This window comes from Peromyscus eremicus, chromosome 4 (genome assembly GCF_949786415.1).
Source record: "Peromyscus eremicus chromosome 4, PerEre_H2_v1, whole genome shotgun sequence".
Classification (NCBI taxonomy): Eukaryota; Metazoa; Chordata; class Mammalia; order Rodentia; family Cricetidae; genus Peromyscus; species Peromyscus eremicus.
Genome location: NC_081419.1, coordinates 118,457,152 through 118,473,679, shown reverse-complemented (window position 1 = coordinate 118,473,679; position 16,528 = coordinate 118,457,152). Strand labels below are relative to the sequence as shown.

The window sequence follows — 16,528 nt, the reverse complement described above, 5'->3', positions numbered from 1 at the left end:
AGAGAGAGAGAGCACTGCACCCACTGTGGACCCCATCTAGGTCCTGGATTATCTAGGCTGACAATCTCACTCTGCTTGTCATCCCAGTCCATTCGTCTCCTGCTCTGCCACTCTCCTTCAGGTGCAGGTGCCCTGCCATGTCCAGTCCAACCCGTCTGACACTCTGCTACAAGGTGACAGCTACAGAACACATCTGCCCATTCAGCCCTGTTTAACTCTCTTCAGTGGCTGCAGAGCGCCCAAGGGCCAAGTGAAAGTTCCATGCCAACACTTTGAATGTCACAATCATCTGAAAGCCATTGTCCTTCTCCCCATCTATAGCTTTCTTGCACCAACAGACCTACTATTTCTTCTTCCACCAAATAATCCTTGCTCCCACTCTTCCAGGAAGGCATCGCACTTCCTGATGACTTAGTTAAGGTTTCTATGCAGTGATGAAACACCATGGCCAAAAAGCAAGTAGGGGAGGAAAGGGTTTATTCAGCTTACACTTCTATATCACTGTTCATCATTGAAGGAAGTCAGGAGAGGAACTCAAGCAGGGCAGGAACCTGAGGGTAAGAGCTGATGCAGAGGCCATGGAGGGGTGCTGCTCACTGGCTTGTTACCTCTGGCTTGCTCAACCTGCTTTCTTATAGTACCCAAGACCACCAGCCCAGGGATGGAACCACCTACCATGGGCTGGGCCTTCTCCCATCAATCACTAAGTATGAAAATGCCTTACAGCCAGACCTTATAGAGGCATCTTCTCAAATGAGGTTCCCTCCTTTCAGATAACTCTAGTTAGTGTGTCAAGTTGACATAAGACTAACCAACACACCTGGCTACTTCCCACCCATATGTCTATTAGAGGCTCATGCACACCTGTCCTAACAACCACACCTCACTGCACGCTCTTGCTCCCTAAGCCCAAAGAGCATCCTCTAAGAACTTCCTCAATATGACTTCTGTCCCACTAAAATAGGAGCCTCTTGGAGAAAGAAGCCATGCCGTACTTCTCTTTCCATGATGAAGAAACTGACATAAAATGCTTGTCAACAAGGGACTGGAGAGATAATAGCACTGGCTGTTCTTCCAGAGGTCCTGAGATCAATTCCCAGCAACCACATGGTGGCTCACAACCATCTGTAATGAGATCTGGTACCCTCTTCTGGCCTGCAAGTATACATGCAGGCAGAACACTCTACATAATAAGTAAATAAATCTTCCAAAAAAAAAAAAAAGCTGTCAGCAAATATTTATAAAAAGGAAACAAATGCAGACAACTGTGCCAGTTTTTACATATATGGTTGTGGGTCAAGTTTAGAGGTTAGACTCCAACTCAAGGCCAATGAAAGCACCAATCTCTTCTGGAAGAAATACATTTACAGTACAAACGTAAAGTTATTTGCATTTGCTATTTCTGAAATACTTGGCCTTTGAGAGTTTGAGGTTGATTAATTAGAAGGGTAAAAAAGGTAGGAATTCCTTTCCCTCACTTTCGGGGCTTCACTTTGTTCTGTTGAGTTTGAGTTAACGCCAAGTATAAGTGGATCATCTCAGAAGGTCAGGGCTGATGAGCCTGAAATGCAATCAGGCCCATATGGCTCATTAACATGCATGCCCCTCTCTTCTGACATCTGATTTCCATCAAGGTATAGAGACTAAAGCTTGCAAAGCCACAAGAGTCCCCTGAGGAGATTTCGAAGCCATTCTGGGCTGTCCGTTTCTTCTTGAGAACAACGGCCCAAGGAAAGTGTATCAGCAGAAGGCAAAAGGCGGCAGCCTAGCAACCAACAAGTCCTCATGAGGCCAAGAATCAACACCACAGACAGGCAGGTTTCTAAACAATACAGACCCAAACCTCCATCCTGATGCTAGGACAAGGAATCAGCAGGTCTGTGACAGGGCCACATGGCCTGGAATTCCCAAGAACCTAACTATCAGCCTTGCTTTGATCTACTCTTCTGCTCTCCGCTCCTGAATGGCCTTTATGAGGGAAAACAAAAGGGGAAGATCCACCGGACATTGTGTGCATTCCCCCAGTCTTTGGAAGAGGAAATGGGGTGAATACTGTACCCAGGCCACAAGGAGCCCAGGGAGTCTGTGGCCCACTGCACCAACATACTGACAACAAGCAAGGTCTGGGCATCCCAGTGTGTTTTACAGCATGAAAAAGGTCATTCGTTTCAAGTCCATAATGACACTTTTTTTTTTTTTACAATATAATTTAGCCTCTTATAAAGGAAGTTGTTGTATATTGAAGAAATAAATATAGCCCTGTGTTTATTCATAATGGTCAAGATAACACTCAACATCACTGTCCTCCACAGAAAAGGAATAGACAAAGCGTGCCATGAATTCATATATACAACAGAATATCATTCAGCCATTAAAGAAGGAACTGTGGTTTGTGGCAACATGGATGGAACTGAATGGCATTATGTCAAGTGGAGCGAGTCAGGCACTGAAAGGCAAACCCTTCATATTCTTACTTCCATGCAGAAGACAGTAAGTTGACCTCACAGGGGAGGAGAAAACAGTGGTTACCAGTGTCTCAGGAACGTGCTGGGGATAGGTCAGCAGATGCTAGGTTCCTAGAACTTGCCATGTTCTGTAGCGCAGTGCAGCAGCTACGATTGGCAATGACTAACCGTCCAGTGCAAAGCAGCCAATGGGAAGTGTTCTGAGCGCTCCCAACACAATGAAATAACAGATGTTGAAGGTGGTTGCTATGCCAGTTACCTGGATCTGATCATTATATAGTGTACACATTGAAATGTCACATTGTACAGGATGGAGTGGTATGTGACACTCACAGGGCTGAAGCAGTAGGTTTACAAGTTACAGGCAAGCCTAGGATTCACTCTTATTCTCATTCATTCTCTCTCTGTCCTTCTCTCATATTTGTGTGTGTACATGAGCATGTGTGTGTGTGAGTGTGTGTGTGTGTGTCACACTGTACTTTATAAATATGTATGATTGCTACATCTCAAAACAGCAATTGAAAGACCTACAAAACCTCCACTAAGGGAGGTATGCAAACTTTGTTTTAGGTCTTGAGAACACATCTCCAAAGCTGGTTAGAGCTGGTATCTAAGTGATAATGGCCTTTGTCCAGAACTTGGGGGAATATGATGTCCTTGGAGCCATGTGCTTGCTGGGGCAGTTCAGTGACGGTGGGCCACACTCACTTCTTCCTGCAGGTGTGTAAACTAGGAAACAGGATCCTCCTTCAGCTCAGTACAACTCCTTACACTGTTATTACCACTTCTCCAAATCCCAGACCAATTAATTAATTTGCTTATCTCCAGAGAATTCCATTTCCCATGGTTAAGCTGAAGGCCAACCTGGTTCTTCTCCTCCCTTGGCTTGCCTGCTGCCACTCATGGTTACAAAACTGATTTACCACAAGTCTATCCTGGGACTGAAATGGTTCAGGATGCCTTCCTGTGTGTGTTTCATCTCACCATCAAGCAAGCAAAGGATCCAAGATGAGGAATGACTCTAAGCAGGTTCCAAGCAATTCTTTCAGGCTTGTTATTCTTAACCTTTGAGGATTCCTCCTCCTGTTTCATTTTATTAAATCCTATTAAGATAGACATGAAAGAAATCTAAAGGAAAAGTTGGCTGAGCCTACCTGGTATTGTATTCACAGGTCATATCTGGAGAGTAAGCTCACATTTTCTGTTGAGTTTTTTTTTTTTTTTTAATCTGACTAACTTCCCCAAAATATCTTTCTTTTGAAAAGGCTATGCACATTTGAGGCAATTTTATCACTAATAACAATTCTCACTCAGTAAGATACTAACTTAGAATAAGACCCAGAAAAGCTCTTTGGTTCATCCTTTATTGAATGGGATGCTAATTTAACAACTTAAAGATTCCAGAGCCAATATTAGCATTTGTACAGCTAGGTGTTATTATATTTCTCTGTACCTTTAGCAAGTTTTAAATATCTTGATTTTTTTAAATAACAAATATTACAGAGAAGCAATTTTCTATTACATTGAAAATCTAAATCTACAAAGGAAAATATCCACAATAATTTTTGCATCACTTTAATAATAGCAAAAGCTTTCCAATGACTCCATAAATCCACCAAAAGGAGACTAGCTAAACAAAACACAGTCCATTCAAAAATGGACCTGTCTTGCACTTGAGATGAAGGAACTAGCTGTGCAAAACAGAACAAGTGATGCTGCAGGGTGGGCGAGAGCAAGCTTTAGAACAATGTTGTCATGGTACCGTACCACTTAGGCCAAGAGCTTCTGAGTGTGCACACAGAAGACACACAACATATGTATGCACGCACACACAGAGATGCCCACAGCATCGAACCCTAGAAGAACATCATACAAACCAAACCGGAAGACAGTCTTCAAAACAATGCTGTATCCTACCAAATCAGGGTCATGATAAAAAGATAAACTAGCTCAGAATGGAAGCCACTGAAGATACATGACAATTCAGTACAAAGCATGGTTCTGAACTGGAGCTTTCCACTATAAAAGACTTTATGGTAAAGGTAGTGAGATGTGAAAGGGATCTGAGGATTGAATTCTAGTAAAATAATGATAATTTTCTGATTTCTGTGGGAGTTTAGGAGTTTTGTGAGAGAATGTCCTTATTTTCAGGAAATATATTAATGAGTGTAGGGGCCAGAAGCATCAACAACTTACTTTTAAATGGTCCCACAAAAAAAAAAAAAGAAAAGTTCTCAGCAATGTTCTGCCAACTTGTCTGTAAGTAGAAAAGTATGAACATTAACTCAAACAGCCATGACGAATAAACAAAATACAAAATATATATACAGTGGACTATTATTATGCCATTAAAATTTTGACCAGTGCATAAGGTTTGACATGGATGAGCCCTGAAGCCATCATGATAGAGCAAGCCAGTTATGAAACGGTATGTACTGTGTGGTTTCACTCAGATGATACATACACTAGCCAAACTCAAGGAGTCATCACTGCCAGGGCAGAGAGGAGAAATGGAATTATTACTTAATGAGTCCAGTTTCAGTTCTGAAAACTGGCAGGGCTCTGTGACTGACAGCTGTAATAATGCTGCAGACAACATGGGTGGACTACTGCCACTGAACTGTGTGCTCAAAATGGGTGAACAGCAAGTTCTGTGTTATCTATGTTCCACCACAACATATAAAACTGCTGTCTATATACCAAGGGACACTACACATTCTCCATGAACAGAGAAAAACAGCATATTTTATTAAGTCTAGAAAGAAATCAATGGCACTCACTCATCAATAGTGCTACCTCAGAGAATGAAAGATTAGAAATCAAGTGTTTTTGATGTATCTTAAACTCCTTAATTTTTCAAAGATATTGATTTTATGTATTATGTGTAACAAAAAAACTGATACAAAAATGCTATCTTCTGCGCTCACAAGAAAAATAAATGATGGAAAAAGAACTGTTTCTATAAAAATACCTTTCTACCCAGGAATACTATTAAAAGCTCACTGTTAAAAATAACTTTTCTAAATTGGTACTTTCCATTCATTACATGCTTGCTCATTACAAATTTAAAAATAATAACAATTACAATAATAAGAGACTCATCCCAGGGGAAATGAATGGGGTAACGGGACAACATGAAAATGGAGGGGGCAGGAAAACCCCCCAGAGACCCAGTCTGGAGTTTGAACGAAATTCTATAGGAACTGTATTTATCCCCCGAAGGTTTCGTGACCCAACAATGACACCAGCAGTTAATAAAAGCCTTTGCCCTCCCTCTGCAGTCTAACAGCGGTGGCATTTCTGAACAGAGCCACTGCCCGGGGATATGATGTGGGTATCGTGTTCCTGACAGAGGAGGAGGAGGGGCAGAGAATGGAAACAAGGCCACACTTAGATCTTTCCATTACACAGGAATTGAGGCTTCCGGGCTTCACTTTCATGATTAAAAATAGAAAAAGAAATTGACTTCACATTTTATGGAAAGAAGTCAAAGGAATAAATTTCATGTGAAGAATCTTCACAAAAGTGCAATGCTTTTGTGTTCCACACTGACAATAAAAAAAAAAATCACCAAGATGGCCGAACCAGTGGGGCAGGAAGTGGCCTGTGAGATGGCGGAACCAGTGGGGCAGGAAGTGGCCTGTGAGATGGCGGAACCAGTGGGGCAGGAAGCAGCCTGTGAGGCCGAGACTGGACCTGCCACTGCAGGAAGGACTCCAGAGCCCACTGCCTCCGTCCTGCACGGCTGCAGCACCTCTCTAGCTGCCACCTCCCTTCTGATAATTATTTCCTGCAATTTCCAAGATCAATGAACACCAGGGAACATACTTTTCCAAAAATAAATCTCTTTTTCTCTCTCTGACAAGCTCCAAAAATTTAGATTCTGACAGTATCAGCTACAATGGTATACATAAATCAAATTCAATATAAATGTATTTTATAATACTCTGTATAATTCAAAGGTTGGTTTGCATTTTAGGGGAAGTGGGCAGCAGTGAGACATCTGGCTTCCCACTGAACTTAAAGGAGGAGCTGCATCCCTGGAACTGCCTGCTTAGCTCCATCAAATGGGTGTTCTGACTTTGTGCCCAGCCTATGCCCCAGGGCATACAAAAATACACCCTTGATTCCAAACGCATGATCTTGTCATAGATGCACAATGGACTCCCTCCAGCACCCTGGCCATGAGGAATGGAGTCTTTCTTGTAATGAGCCATGGAAGGTTAGACTTCACAGTCTGTCCTGATGTTCAGACCACAGTATGAAGGATTTCTGGCATGAATCATTGAAGAAAAAAAAAAAACAACTTTTTTGTGGGAGATTATACGCCTTCACATTACACTTAGAATCTCATTCACTCACCCACCTGCCATTGCAACCTTTCAATGCTCTCCTTGACACCCTATGTATCCCATCTTCCTAAATCCACAGCATCACCCATCCATGGACATGTGCAAGCTCTTATTGTTCTAGTAACTCTCCAGGCCACTAATGCCACAATCAAAACTGCTTGCGCCAACTGGTCCTAGATGCCTTGTTCCATCAGACCAAGTCAGAGCCTCATTTCCTACTGCCTCCATGGTACCTACTGCTCCAGTTACACTGGCCTGGAGTCTGGATTTGCTCATGCACATTCTTCCTCCAGCTTTGCATGTAGCTTGCTCCTCTGAGCTCAGTGTCCCTCCTCAGCACCTGTGCTTTTGAGATAGCAACATTTTCTATATCTAATTCCATTTTATTTCTTAATGTTGTCACAATTTTAATTTTACTCATTTTGTATGTTTCTCCACTAGTACATGAGTCCCTTTAGAACATGCTTGAGGTTCAGTGTTAAACCTACATGTAGGACCAGCACAGAGTACATATCTCATAAACAGCTGTTGAAGAGCTATATAAATAGATGGTTAAGTGACTGATATATGAGTAGACAGCTTGTTGGACACATGGGTACAGATAAGTGAATAAGTCAACAAGTAAACTAAAAAGTGAATGCATGTGGACTTCTACCCAAGTGCATTTCCGCTAGGGAACACAGTCCGCACCACACAGAGGAGATTCAAAGCAAGGAACATGCATCTGGAGGAACCGAGGTAAGCAGCATGAATGAAACACTATCTGCAATGGATTCTAAAAGACGGGGAATATTGAGGCCAGCAAGATGGCTCAGTCCATAGGGAAAAGCACAAGCCTGATGACCTGAGTTGGATCCCCAAAGACTAAGTAAAAAGCAGATACAGTGGCATGCATCTGTAATCCCAGTACTTCCACAGTAAGATGGGAGGCCGAGAGGGAAATGGTCCAGAAGCTTGGAGGCCGCTTGCCTGGAACACTGAGCACAAGGACAACCAGAGGCAACAGACACTCTATCTCAAAACACGGTGGGAGGAGAAAACCAACTCCCAAAAGCTGTCCTCTGACCTCCTCCACACACGCACTGTGGCATACACACACACACACACACACACACACACACACACACACACACATAGACACTAATAATAAAAAGTGAATATGTCAATATGAGACAGAATTCACTTCACATGGATGAATAGAAATACACTGATGGGAAAAAAATCATAATGCTTGTTCAACAACCAGCAAATAACTGCAGGAACCTGGTTTACAATTGGCTGAGGAAAGCTTTTACCATGAACTTCGTAGGTAACAATACCTATAAAACAGGAACATTTAACAACGCCTAGTATGAGTTTAAACGTAAATGATCACCAACTGCCCAGGGGAACATTAGCATTCATGGCTTTCAAGAAATTGCAATTTCCATGCAAAGACTAAGATGTGGATCATCCAGGGGTTTTATTCTAGTTCCATTAATATGTCAACAAAAGAGTAAGGCAGTCAATACCCAGTACCTCCATCCAAAAAAGAGAAAACTATGCATCACTTTTTGAGAAACGACCCCCACCATGTGGCCATTGAGCAATGCCCATGTTGAGTTCATTGCTTTCAAGGAGCAAGTGGCTGCACTAGCACAGGCCTGTGTCACTCAGGGAAGTGGCCGCTCCTCAGTCATTAATGTAGTAGGTTGTTGTGCTCTACTGGATTTCCCCAAACACATCTGTAGTTGGGCAAGAGGCACCATACTCAGGGGGCATTTTCATCCCTGCATGGATGGGAATGGAGTTAGGAGACTCAGGGGGCACAGACAAAGGAGAACAGCTTCATGTGTGACCTCAATAATCCAGCCCAGCCAGCCATCTTGTTCCGCGGCAGCAGCTGCACAAACGTGGGTTACAGAGTATTTTTAGACACAATGCAGCAGGGGGGGAGAAGGAAGGGTAGCCTGGAGGAGACCAACACCTGAACCAGATGGAAACGGCACTGTCAGATTCCCTGTGGTCCAGCTGCTCTTAAATGTCCGTGTGCTTGTGGAAAACATGATTAGAAACAGAAATCTATTCATCTTCTGTACCCTACACCCACACATGCCCAGAGCTCTCGTTCAGAAAATGTGGGTAGGCCTGGAACTCTGCATTTTAGCAAGTACCCCAGGCACCTGTATGGCCTGAGTCCTGAGCCTACCCCTTGATGAATGCTCTCAGCAGCCTGCTGATGACTCTGATGGAGAGAGACACAGCAGCCCCCAGAGACACAGCAGCCCCCATCCATGAGCATTTTCCAGGCCATTGGAAACTCTCTCTCTCTCTCTCTCTCTCTCTCTCTCTCTCTCTCTCTCTCTCACACACACACACACACACACACACACACACACACACACACACACAAGGCTGAGCTCAGAACAGTTTGTGAACCTCCAAAAGCCCACTTTAGCCAATAGTCTCTTAAAGATTGGCTAAATTTAAAATAGCAAATGCCTTTTCAGTCATTAAACTGACTCCAAATTGTATTGTTTTGGCAAAAACCTTTGTGTAATTCAGTGTTTTATATATTGAGCACATCTTTAAAGCAACTATAGCAAACACTGCATTCCTATCCCTTCCAGACCGTTCCCGTTCCCATGCTGAGGTGCTTTAACACAATGTTCTACAAAACACCACTGAATGGCAGAACAGCTCTTACAATTACCTAGGACTCCTGATAAATCACTTACAAAGTTAAGGATTCATTACTAAAATCTTGAGTCTCTGTGATGCATTTATTGCTATGTTCAAAACATGAGCCCGGGCTGGAGAGATGGCTCAGAGGTTAAGAGCACTGACTGCTCTTCCAGAGGTCCTGAGTTCAATTCCCAGCAACCACATGGTGGCTCACAACCATCTGTAATGAGATCTGGTGCCCTCTTCTGGCCTTCAGTCATATATGCTGTGTATGTAATAAATAAATCTTTAAAAAAAAAAAAAAAAAAAAAAAAAAAAAAAAAAAAAAACATGAGCCCACGGAAAAACAGAATTGACAAATCCTTAGAAACAAAAAGGATGCTGTACTCTTGGACAGATTAAGTCAGCAGATGAGGGTTCATTGTTCACCTACCACAACTGAAACCAGAGGACAAAATAACTAAAACGCTGCCCCAAGTCCACATGCAGGAACAAATGAAGTGCTTCAACTTTCAGGCACTAACCCATTAGTGTCCTGAGAGATAGTTTAAAGCAAAATAGGTGCTCTGTCTTAGTGCAATTAGAAACGGTGCAGTGAAGCCTTCCAAATTCCAATCACTAGGAACAAACTCTTCAATCTCTGCAATTGTATTAACATGCGCTATAGATTCAAGATGGTAGGAGGAAAGTCAATTGATCCAACCATAAATCAGCGGGCTCTCAAGCAGATGGCACAGTCACATGAGTCCTGGAAAGACTTCTTAAGACTACAGTGGAGTGACTCGGGACAACTTTCCACATGGGGTTAAAAGACTGAAACTCACTAAACAGAATAAGAGAATCGTCACGGGGTCCTGGAAGGCTGAGGTACTGTCCCACACCATCCAAGCCCATGAGGGAGAGCAGGGAACAGCCTAAGTGCATCTGAGGTCTTAAGGGTAGCCCTAAGGCCACGCCCCAGGGGCTGGTACTTCAAGGTCATATGTAGATAGAACAGGTATCCACTTCAGGCACCCATGTGACTCTTCCTTCTAGACAGAACTTCTCGCTGGATAGGTCCCTCAGCTGCAGCTCCACAGAAGGACAGGCTGTCTGGACACCTGCACAAGGCTGTCTGGCAGACGCCATATTGTCCTAGTCTGTCTGTATCACCTGAATCCCATAGCACTGATTAAAGGCTGCTCCCATAACCAGAAGGATAAGCAAATGAGCCAAAAGGACTTCTTTTCTAAGAAGTTAATTCCCTGTTCTACCCTACAAATTCTCCAGATCCTCCTGACAGGCTCCAAGGTCCACACTCCAAGGTCCCGGTACAGGGTTAGACACTGGCTGAGAAGCATACAGAGGGAGTTGTAAGCAAAGCAACAGAGGCACTCAAAGAAGCATTACTGGACCTTTGCAAATGCCATACAAAGGAAGAATGGATGCTCTTCTTCCAGTGTCTTCTCACCACCACAACATAACATGGGACCCATCCTGCAGCCTATAAAACAGACAGGCATGCTGCTGGTGTGACTGTAGGGATGACACAGACACTCCAGTGGTCAGTCTCAGAAACAAGCAGAGTTATGCTGGCTACCTCTACCAGCTCAATCTCCACCCACTCACTGCCCAGTGAAACCCTGGGATTTCTGAAAACAACAATCTACCCTCGCTTCAAGTGCAAGTTTGAAAACAACTGAGAATCCCTTCTCTCTTCATTGTGAACCTCAGCTGAGGCCTCCTGCTCCCTGAGAGGCTGGCCCAGCTCAGTAGCAGCAGCAATGGTAGTAGCCTTCTTAGAACTCAAGACAATTTGTAGGGGAGGAGCTTGTGAGGCCCCCACCCCTCATTAAGAGAAAACAGGGGAGCAATGATTCTGAGAAAGGAGTATCATTTCTGGTCATAGTAAGTTGTCCATGCTCCAGTAAATAACGCCTCACTCATGCCTATGCAAGTAGCCATAATGAAATTCAGTGTAACACACACACACACACACACACACACACACACACACACACACACACACGCAAGCACATGCACACACATGCACACAGGTGTGAAGCTTGTTGGGAAGAGGAAGGGTCTCATCAGGACAGGGAAAGGGATAAGATAAGGTAACGGGGTAAAAATAACCAAAACTCATTATATGAATTATAAAATTGTCAATAAATTTTTAAAGAAACCTTTATATCTGAACTATGTATTCAATGCAATAAATATTTCTATGAATTAAAAAGAAAGACCTCAGGACACTCACAGACAGCACAGCCCAACAGCCTACACACTCAAATGACACATCCCTGACACACTTCCTGCAAGCGCGGCAGCAAACAAGACACAACGCATACATCTTAGGAGCAGTGACGAAGGCAGATAAGCAGAGAAGCAAGAAGATATTGACAAATGGCAACAAGTCCTCGGAGCAGTCACCAAGGCAGTATGACAGTGCCTGGGGGCATCACTGGACTGAAGGGTTCCTCCTCTGAGAAACCAACCTGCTCGTCCTCTTCTTGAACTGGAGAGGGAACACGTGAGTGCAGCACGGGAAGGTGAGCACGCCAGTGCACAACAGACAGGACGGCCAGAGAGGCCAGAGAGACCCTCTAGCCTTGGGGACAGAAAAAACTAGGATTAACTACCCCATGCTTTAGGAAGGCCTGAGCTCTGTGGCTGTGACATTCCCTGTGGTGTCCAATGCTAACTAGACCTCTTTCATGGTCTCTGACCTTCCTGGTTTATGTTACTCTAAATCCATGTCGAGAGCAAGGATCAGGTGGCAGACAGCATGTCTACCCCTTCCTCACAGTACCCAGCACACCATCGTACACCTAAAAGTACATACACACACACACACACACACACACACACACAGAGGCACTCCCAAGCTTGCACACAAACACACCTTATTCATCTGCACAGCTGGCTTACGGAGTTGATATTTCTTAAGAACTGGCCAAAAGAATCATTTTTCTGTAACACAGAAACTTGCCAAATGAATGCTTTTTCCATAATGCAATTGTAGAAATTTGGAATATAATGGGGAAATAAAACACTTAGAATTAAAAGCTTGCTTGACAGAAACACATGTTTTTCTATCAGTAAAACAAATTTGGCTGTGCTCTTCCTGCCCACACAGAAGCAAGCCAAAACACTGTCTGCCGGGGAAGGAAGCCCCTCTACTGAAGGGGAAAATCCAAGGGAGGCCACAGGCAGAGGAAAGCACCATGGTCACCTTGGCCCTTCTGTGCCTGATGGCTGCCATCTGCTGGAGAGCCAGAGGACGGAAACCTGCATGAATTTCTAGGGTCAGGAAAAGCTACACATGTGAAATTGGACAATACATGAATTTAAACAGAGAGGACCTTTAGGACTCAGAAAGTCTTCCTTGGCCTAATAAATTAACATATTTCCTCAGATGTTTAAAGGACACCATTTGAATCTCACTGGGGTTCTTTTGCGGGGTTTATGGTATATATTATAGGTGTACAACATGCCATTTCAAAAAAACTGTTTGGAATGAGTAAAAAAGCTTCCTAACTAAAATTTTCCCCAAATACAGCTATAATAGAACAATACATCAAAAACCACAGTATATCAGTCACATAAAACCAAAGGAACAGCTGGAAGCAGGAGGAAAGCCTGGACAGACTGCCATCCTGTAAAAAACGTGGCTTCCAGGACAAAGCAGACCACGGTGGCAGGAATGACCGGGAGGAAGGACAAGGAAGAGGACATGAAAGCTGTCATGAAGCAGAGCCACCAGAAGACAGTGGGGACCTTGAGCCCTCTGAGGGCAGAGTAGAAGGTGCTCGCTCTAGGTATTGAAGCACAGTTGAAAGCCCATGGAGGACCAAGAATGTCAGTGGTACAACACGTGCCTAGCATGCATGGGACACTGGGATCAATTCCCAGCACCAGAGGAGGGGAAGCTGCACTGGGCAGCTGTTCCAGCTTTGACCTGGAAGTACCACCCCAGTGAGGCTTCAGTAACTGCCGTGACTACCTATGACCTGCCCCTGAGGCAGGGCTGAGATGGGAGCCCTTTAGACCCGAGATCTGGATGCGCTGGCTCTCTTGGTTCCTTGTGATCCTGGATGGTAGACCAAGCAGAGTTCTCCAGAGAACACTGCTAAACTGCACTTCACCTCTCCTGGATCCTATAACCAACCCCTTTACTGGCTGTAAGTTACCCCAAAATAAAACCTCCTTTTTAACTACGTGGAGTTGCCTTAATAAATCCCCCAATAGAAAGCCAGTAAGAATAAGAAGATGAGTAAACATGGCCAGGGAGCTATGCCAGGCTGCTGAGAGCACGGAAAGGGGGGTCTAGCCCCAGCCATACTGGCTGCACAAGATGTCACCTCTACCACCACAAAGGTCTACGTTCAAGAAGCCCCTACTCTGTTGCCATCTTGAAATTCTTTTCTTTTTCAAACATATTGTCTTATTTCTCAGAGATATCACAAAGTTTAGAATCCTTAATGAAGGAACCTCTGATTCTAAGAGAACTACCTAGGAAGAAGGGAAAGGCTGCTATTGGAGAAGCCAGGTGGTACGAAGGAAACCATCCTAGACGTTTTTTGTTTGTTTGTTTTCGTTTTTGCTGTTATTGTTGTTTTTAAGTTTTTTATTTAATATTAATTTTACTTTTATTTATTTATTTTAATATGCATTGGTGTTTCGCCATGGGTGTCAGGTCCCCTAAAACTGGCATTACTGGCAGTTGTGAACTGCCATGTGGGTGCTGGGAATTGAACCCAGGTCTTCTGGAAGAGCAGTCAGTGCTCTTAACCTCTGAGCCATCTCTCCAGCCCCATCCTAAGATGCTTTGAATGGGGTCCTTATTTTCAGTTCACTTTGGCTCTGGCCCAAAAGGAGAGGCTGGCCTTGGTACAGGAAAGGAAGCTTTGCTGCTATACTTGGGGGGTAAGGGGGAGCAGGAATGATGTTATCTGCTGACCTTTTTCCCTGCAAAGAAGAAAGAGAACTGTCTGTCATGACCAGAAGGAAGACAGATAAGGGGAGGGGTAAGGATTTCGAAAAGGATGGAGAAATCTGGTAGACTCCACCTTAACCAGGTGGCAAGGTTAACATCACCATGGTGAGACACCACTCTAGCCAGGTGGCAAGGTTAACATCACCATGGTGAGACACCACCTTAACCAGATGACAAGGTTAACATCACTATGGTGAGACAAACCAGTGTCACATACCTCCTCAATAGGCACTAAGAAGAGAAGAAGATCACTTTTGAACAAGCTGTGATTCCTGCCACACCACAATGCCTTGCTATAACCCCAAAAACAAAATAGAGAAATGGTCTATAAAACATACAGCACATATGGAAAGTGTCAAGGTCATGAAGCACACGGAAAGACCAAAGAACTGTCACAGATTAGACAAGACAAAGGAGAAATGACAACTGTAATTAAAGATTTATAAAGACTCTTGAGTGGCTCATCTACCCACACCTTGGACAAAACCCAATCCAGGTAACTACTCTGACTGGGTACGGCCAGGGCTGCTCCTCTGCTGCCACCTAGTGGCAATCAGGTGCCATACCTAGTCCAAGAGCAGCCTAAAAGGAAGAACCAGACCCTTCTGAAAACACTTTCTCTTCATGGTCAAGCCTGCCACATGCTCAGGAGTGACAGTGTAAACACACATTCTTGAGAAGAGTGAAATTAAAATAAGTTTGAGGCTGCATCCATGAGGTGTTTCCTCCACTTCAAGATGAGGATTACTGAAGAGACCAAGTCTACTTACACCCATGAGACAGATGCCATCTCCAGACTTCAGGCTTACCTGCTTTGGGTCGGAGTTTGCAGCTCCAGGAGCAGGGGACTCCAGTTCTATAGTCACTGGCCCATCGTTCTGAATGTGCACCTGCATGTAGGCACCAAACTTGCCATCTGAAAGAACAATTCAAACAAATTCAAGAGTTGGAGACCCCAGGTTTATCTGTCCAAAGACCACATGTACAACAATGTAAAAAACAAAAAAAAAAACCTGGGCAGTGGGACCTGCCAGTCAACACAAGGCAAAATGGCCAGTCCATGGCCAGCCCATGGCCAGCCCATGGAGGGTGTGGGAGGGAGAGGCAGGTAAACAGCACCGATGTTACAGCCTGCCTAGAGAACTGGCAAGAAAGACCCGGTAATACCAAGAAAGACACACAGCATGAACAGGATGCCGTGTACCTGGCAGGAAGGCAAACTGGCACAGCCACTGAGGGAGGCCATTTTAGCCCCTATCTGGTAAAGGCTCTTCTCATCCATCCCCACTCTCTGGCCCACTGGGCTTGAGGCAGCCTTGTGACTCCTTTCTGCAGGAGCCATGGCTTCCACCACCACATCACAGTTTCCCCTCTGGTTCTTCCCACCCAGTCTGCTTCCTCCTGATCTCGTGAGGAAAAACAGACACACCAACACTGGTGTTCTTCAGTGCAGACAGTCACACTGGAGACAGTAGTCAAAGCACCCAAGCAGTCCGCCATCTTTATAGGTAAGATAATCTGGTTCCTGATGGGGAGCCAAATGTGCCCAAATAGTAGTGACTTTCTGTGACCTCCTATGATTAAAGTAGCCATTCAAATCAACAGAGTCTTTGTTTTATCTATGTCACACTCGCTAAAAAGACATCAGCTGGGAAGGAAATCATGTGTTTAATTGCATGCTAAAATTATGGCTACAATTAGTAGCAAATTTCACCATCTACACTCCTCCGGGAAGCTGCAGGCAGACTCAGGAGGAAGGAAATGACTTACAACCTTGAATTTCTGTTGCCAGGATATACGGCACATGCTTCACCATGGTTCTCATTCCAAGTGGCGAGAAATTATTTTTCTTTTCCTGTTTTTCTTCAGTTGGGAACAGAACTATTATCTGAATTTCCATTTGTACACACACTAAATCCTCAGACAGGTTTTAAGAGGTCTTAAAATGGTAACATTTTTTCCAGTCCAGATCAAAGGGTAAAGTCCCCAAGAAAAATTACACTGGCCAGGGAAAATAAATACACTTTTAAAAATAAGACAAGAACATATCTACAAAATTACATCTGGTT

The 16,528-nt window shown here is 44.0% G+C and overlaps 1 protein-coding gene across 2 annotated transcripts in view; it reads right to left on the bottom strand.

Annotated features, from left to right (window-relative positions):
* The window catches only part of Dtd1 (D-aminoacyl-tRNA deacylase 1), a 176,555-nt gene that overhangs the window by 129,170 nt on the left and 30,857 nt on the right, over positions 1 to 16,528 (bottom strand). For both annotated transcript variants that reach the window (XM_059261563.1, XM_059261562.1), the window contains exon 4: positions 15,269 to 15,375. In XM_059261563.1, the coding sequence (XP_059117546.1) occupies positions 15,269 to 15,375 (107 nt within the window). The remainder of the gene's footprint in view (positions 1 to 15,268; positions 15,376 to 16,528) is intronic.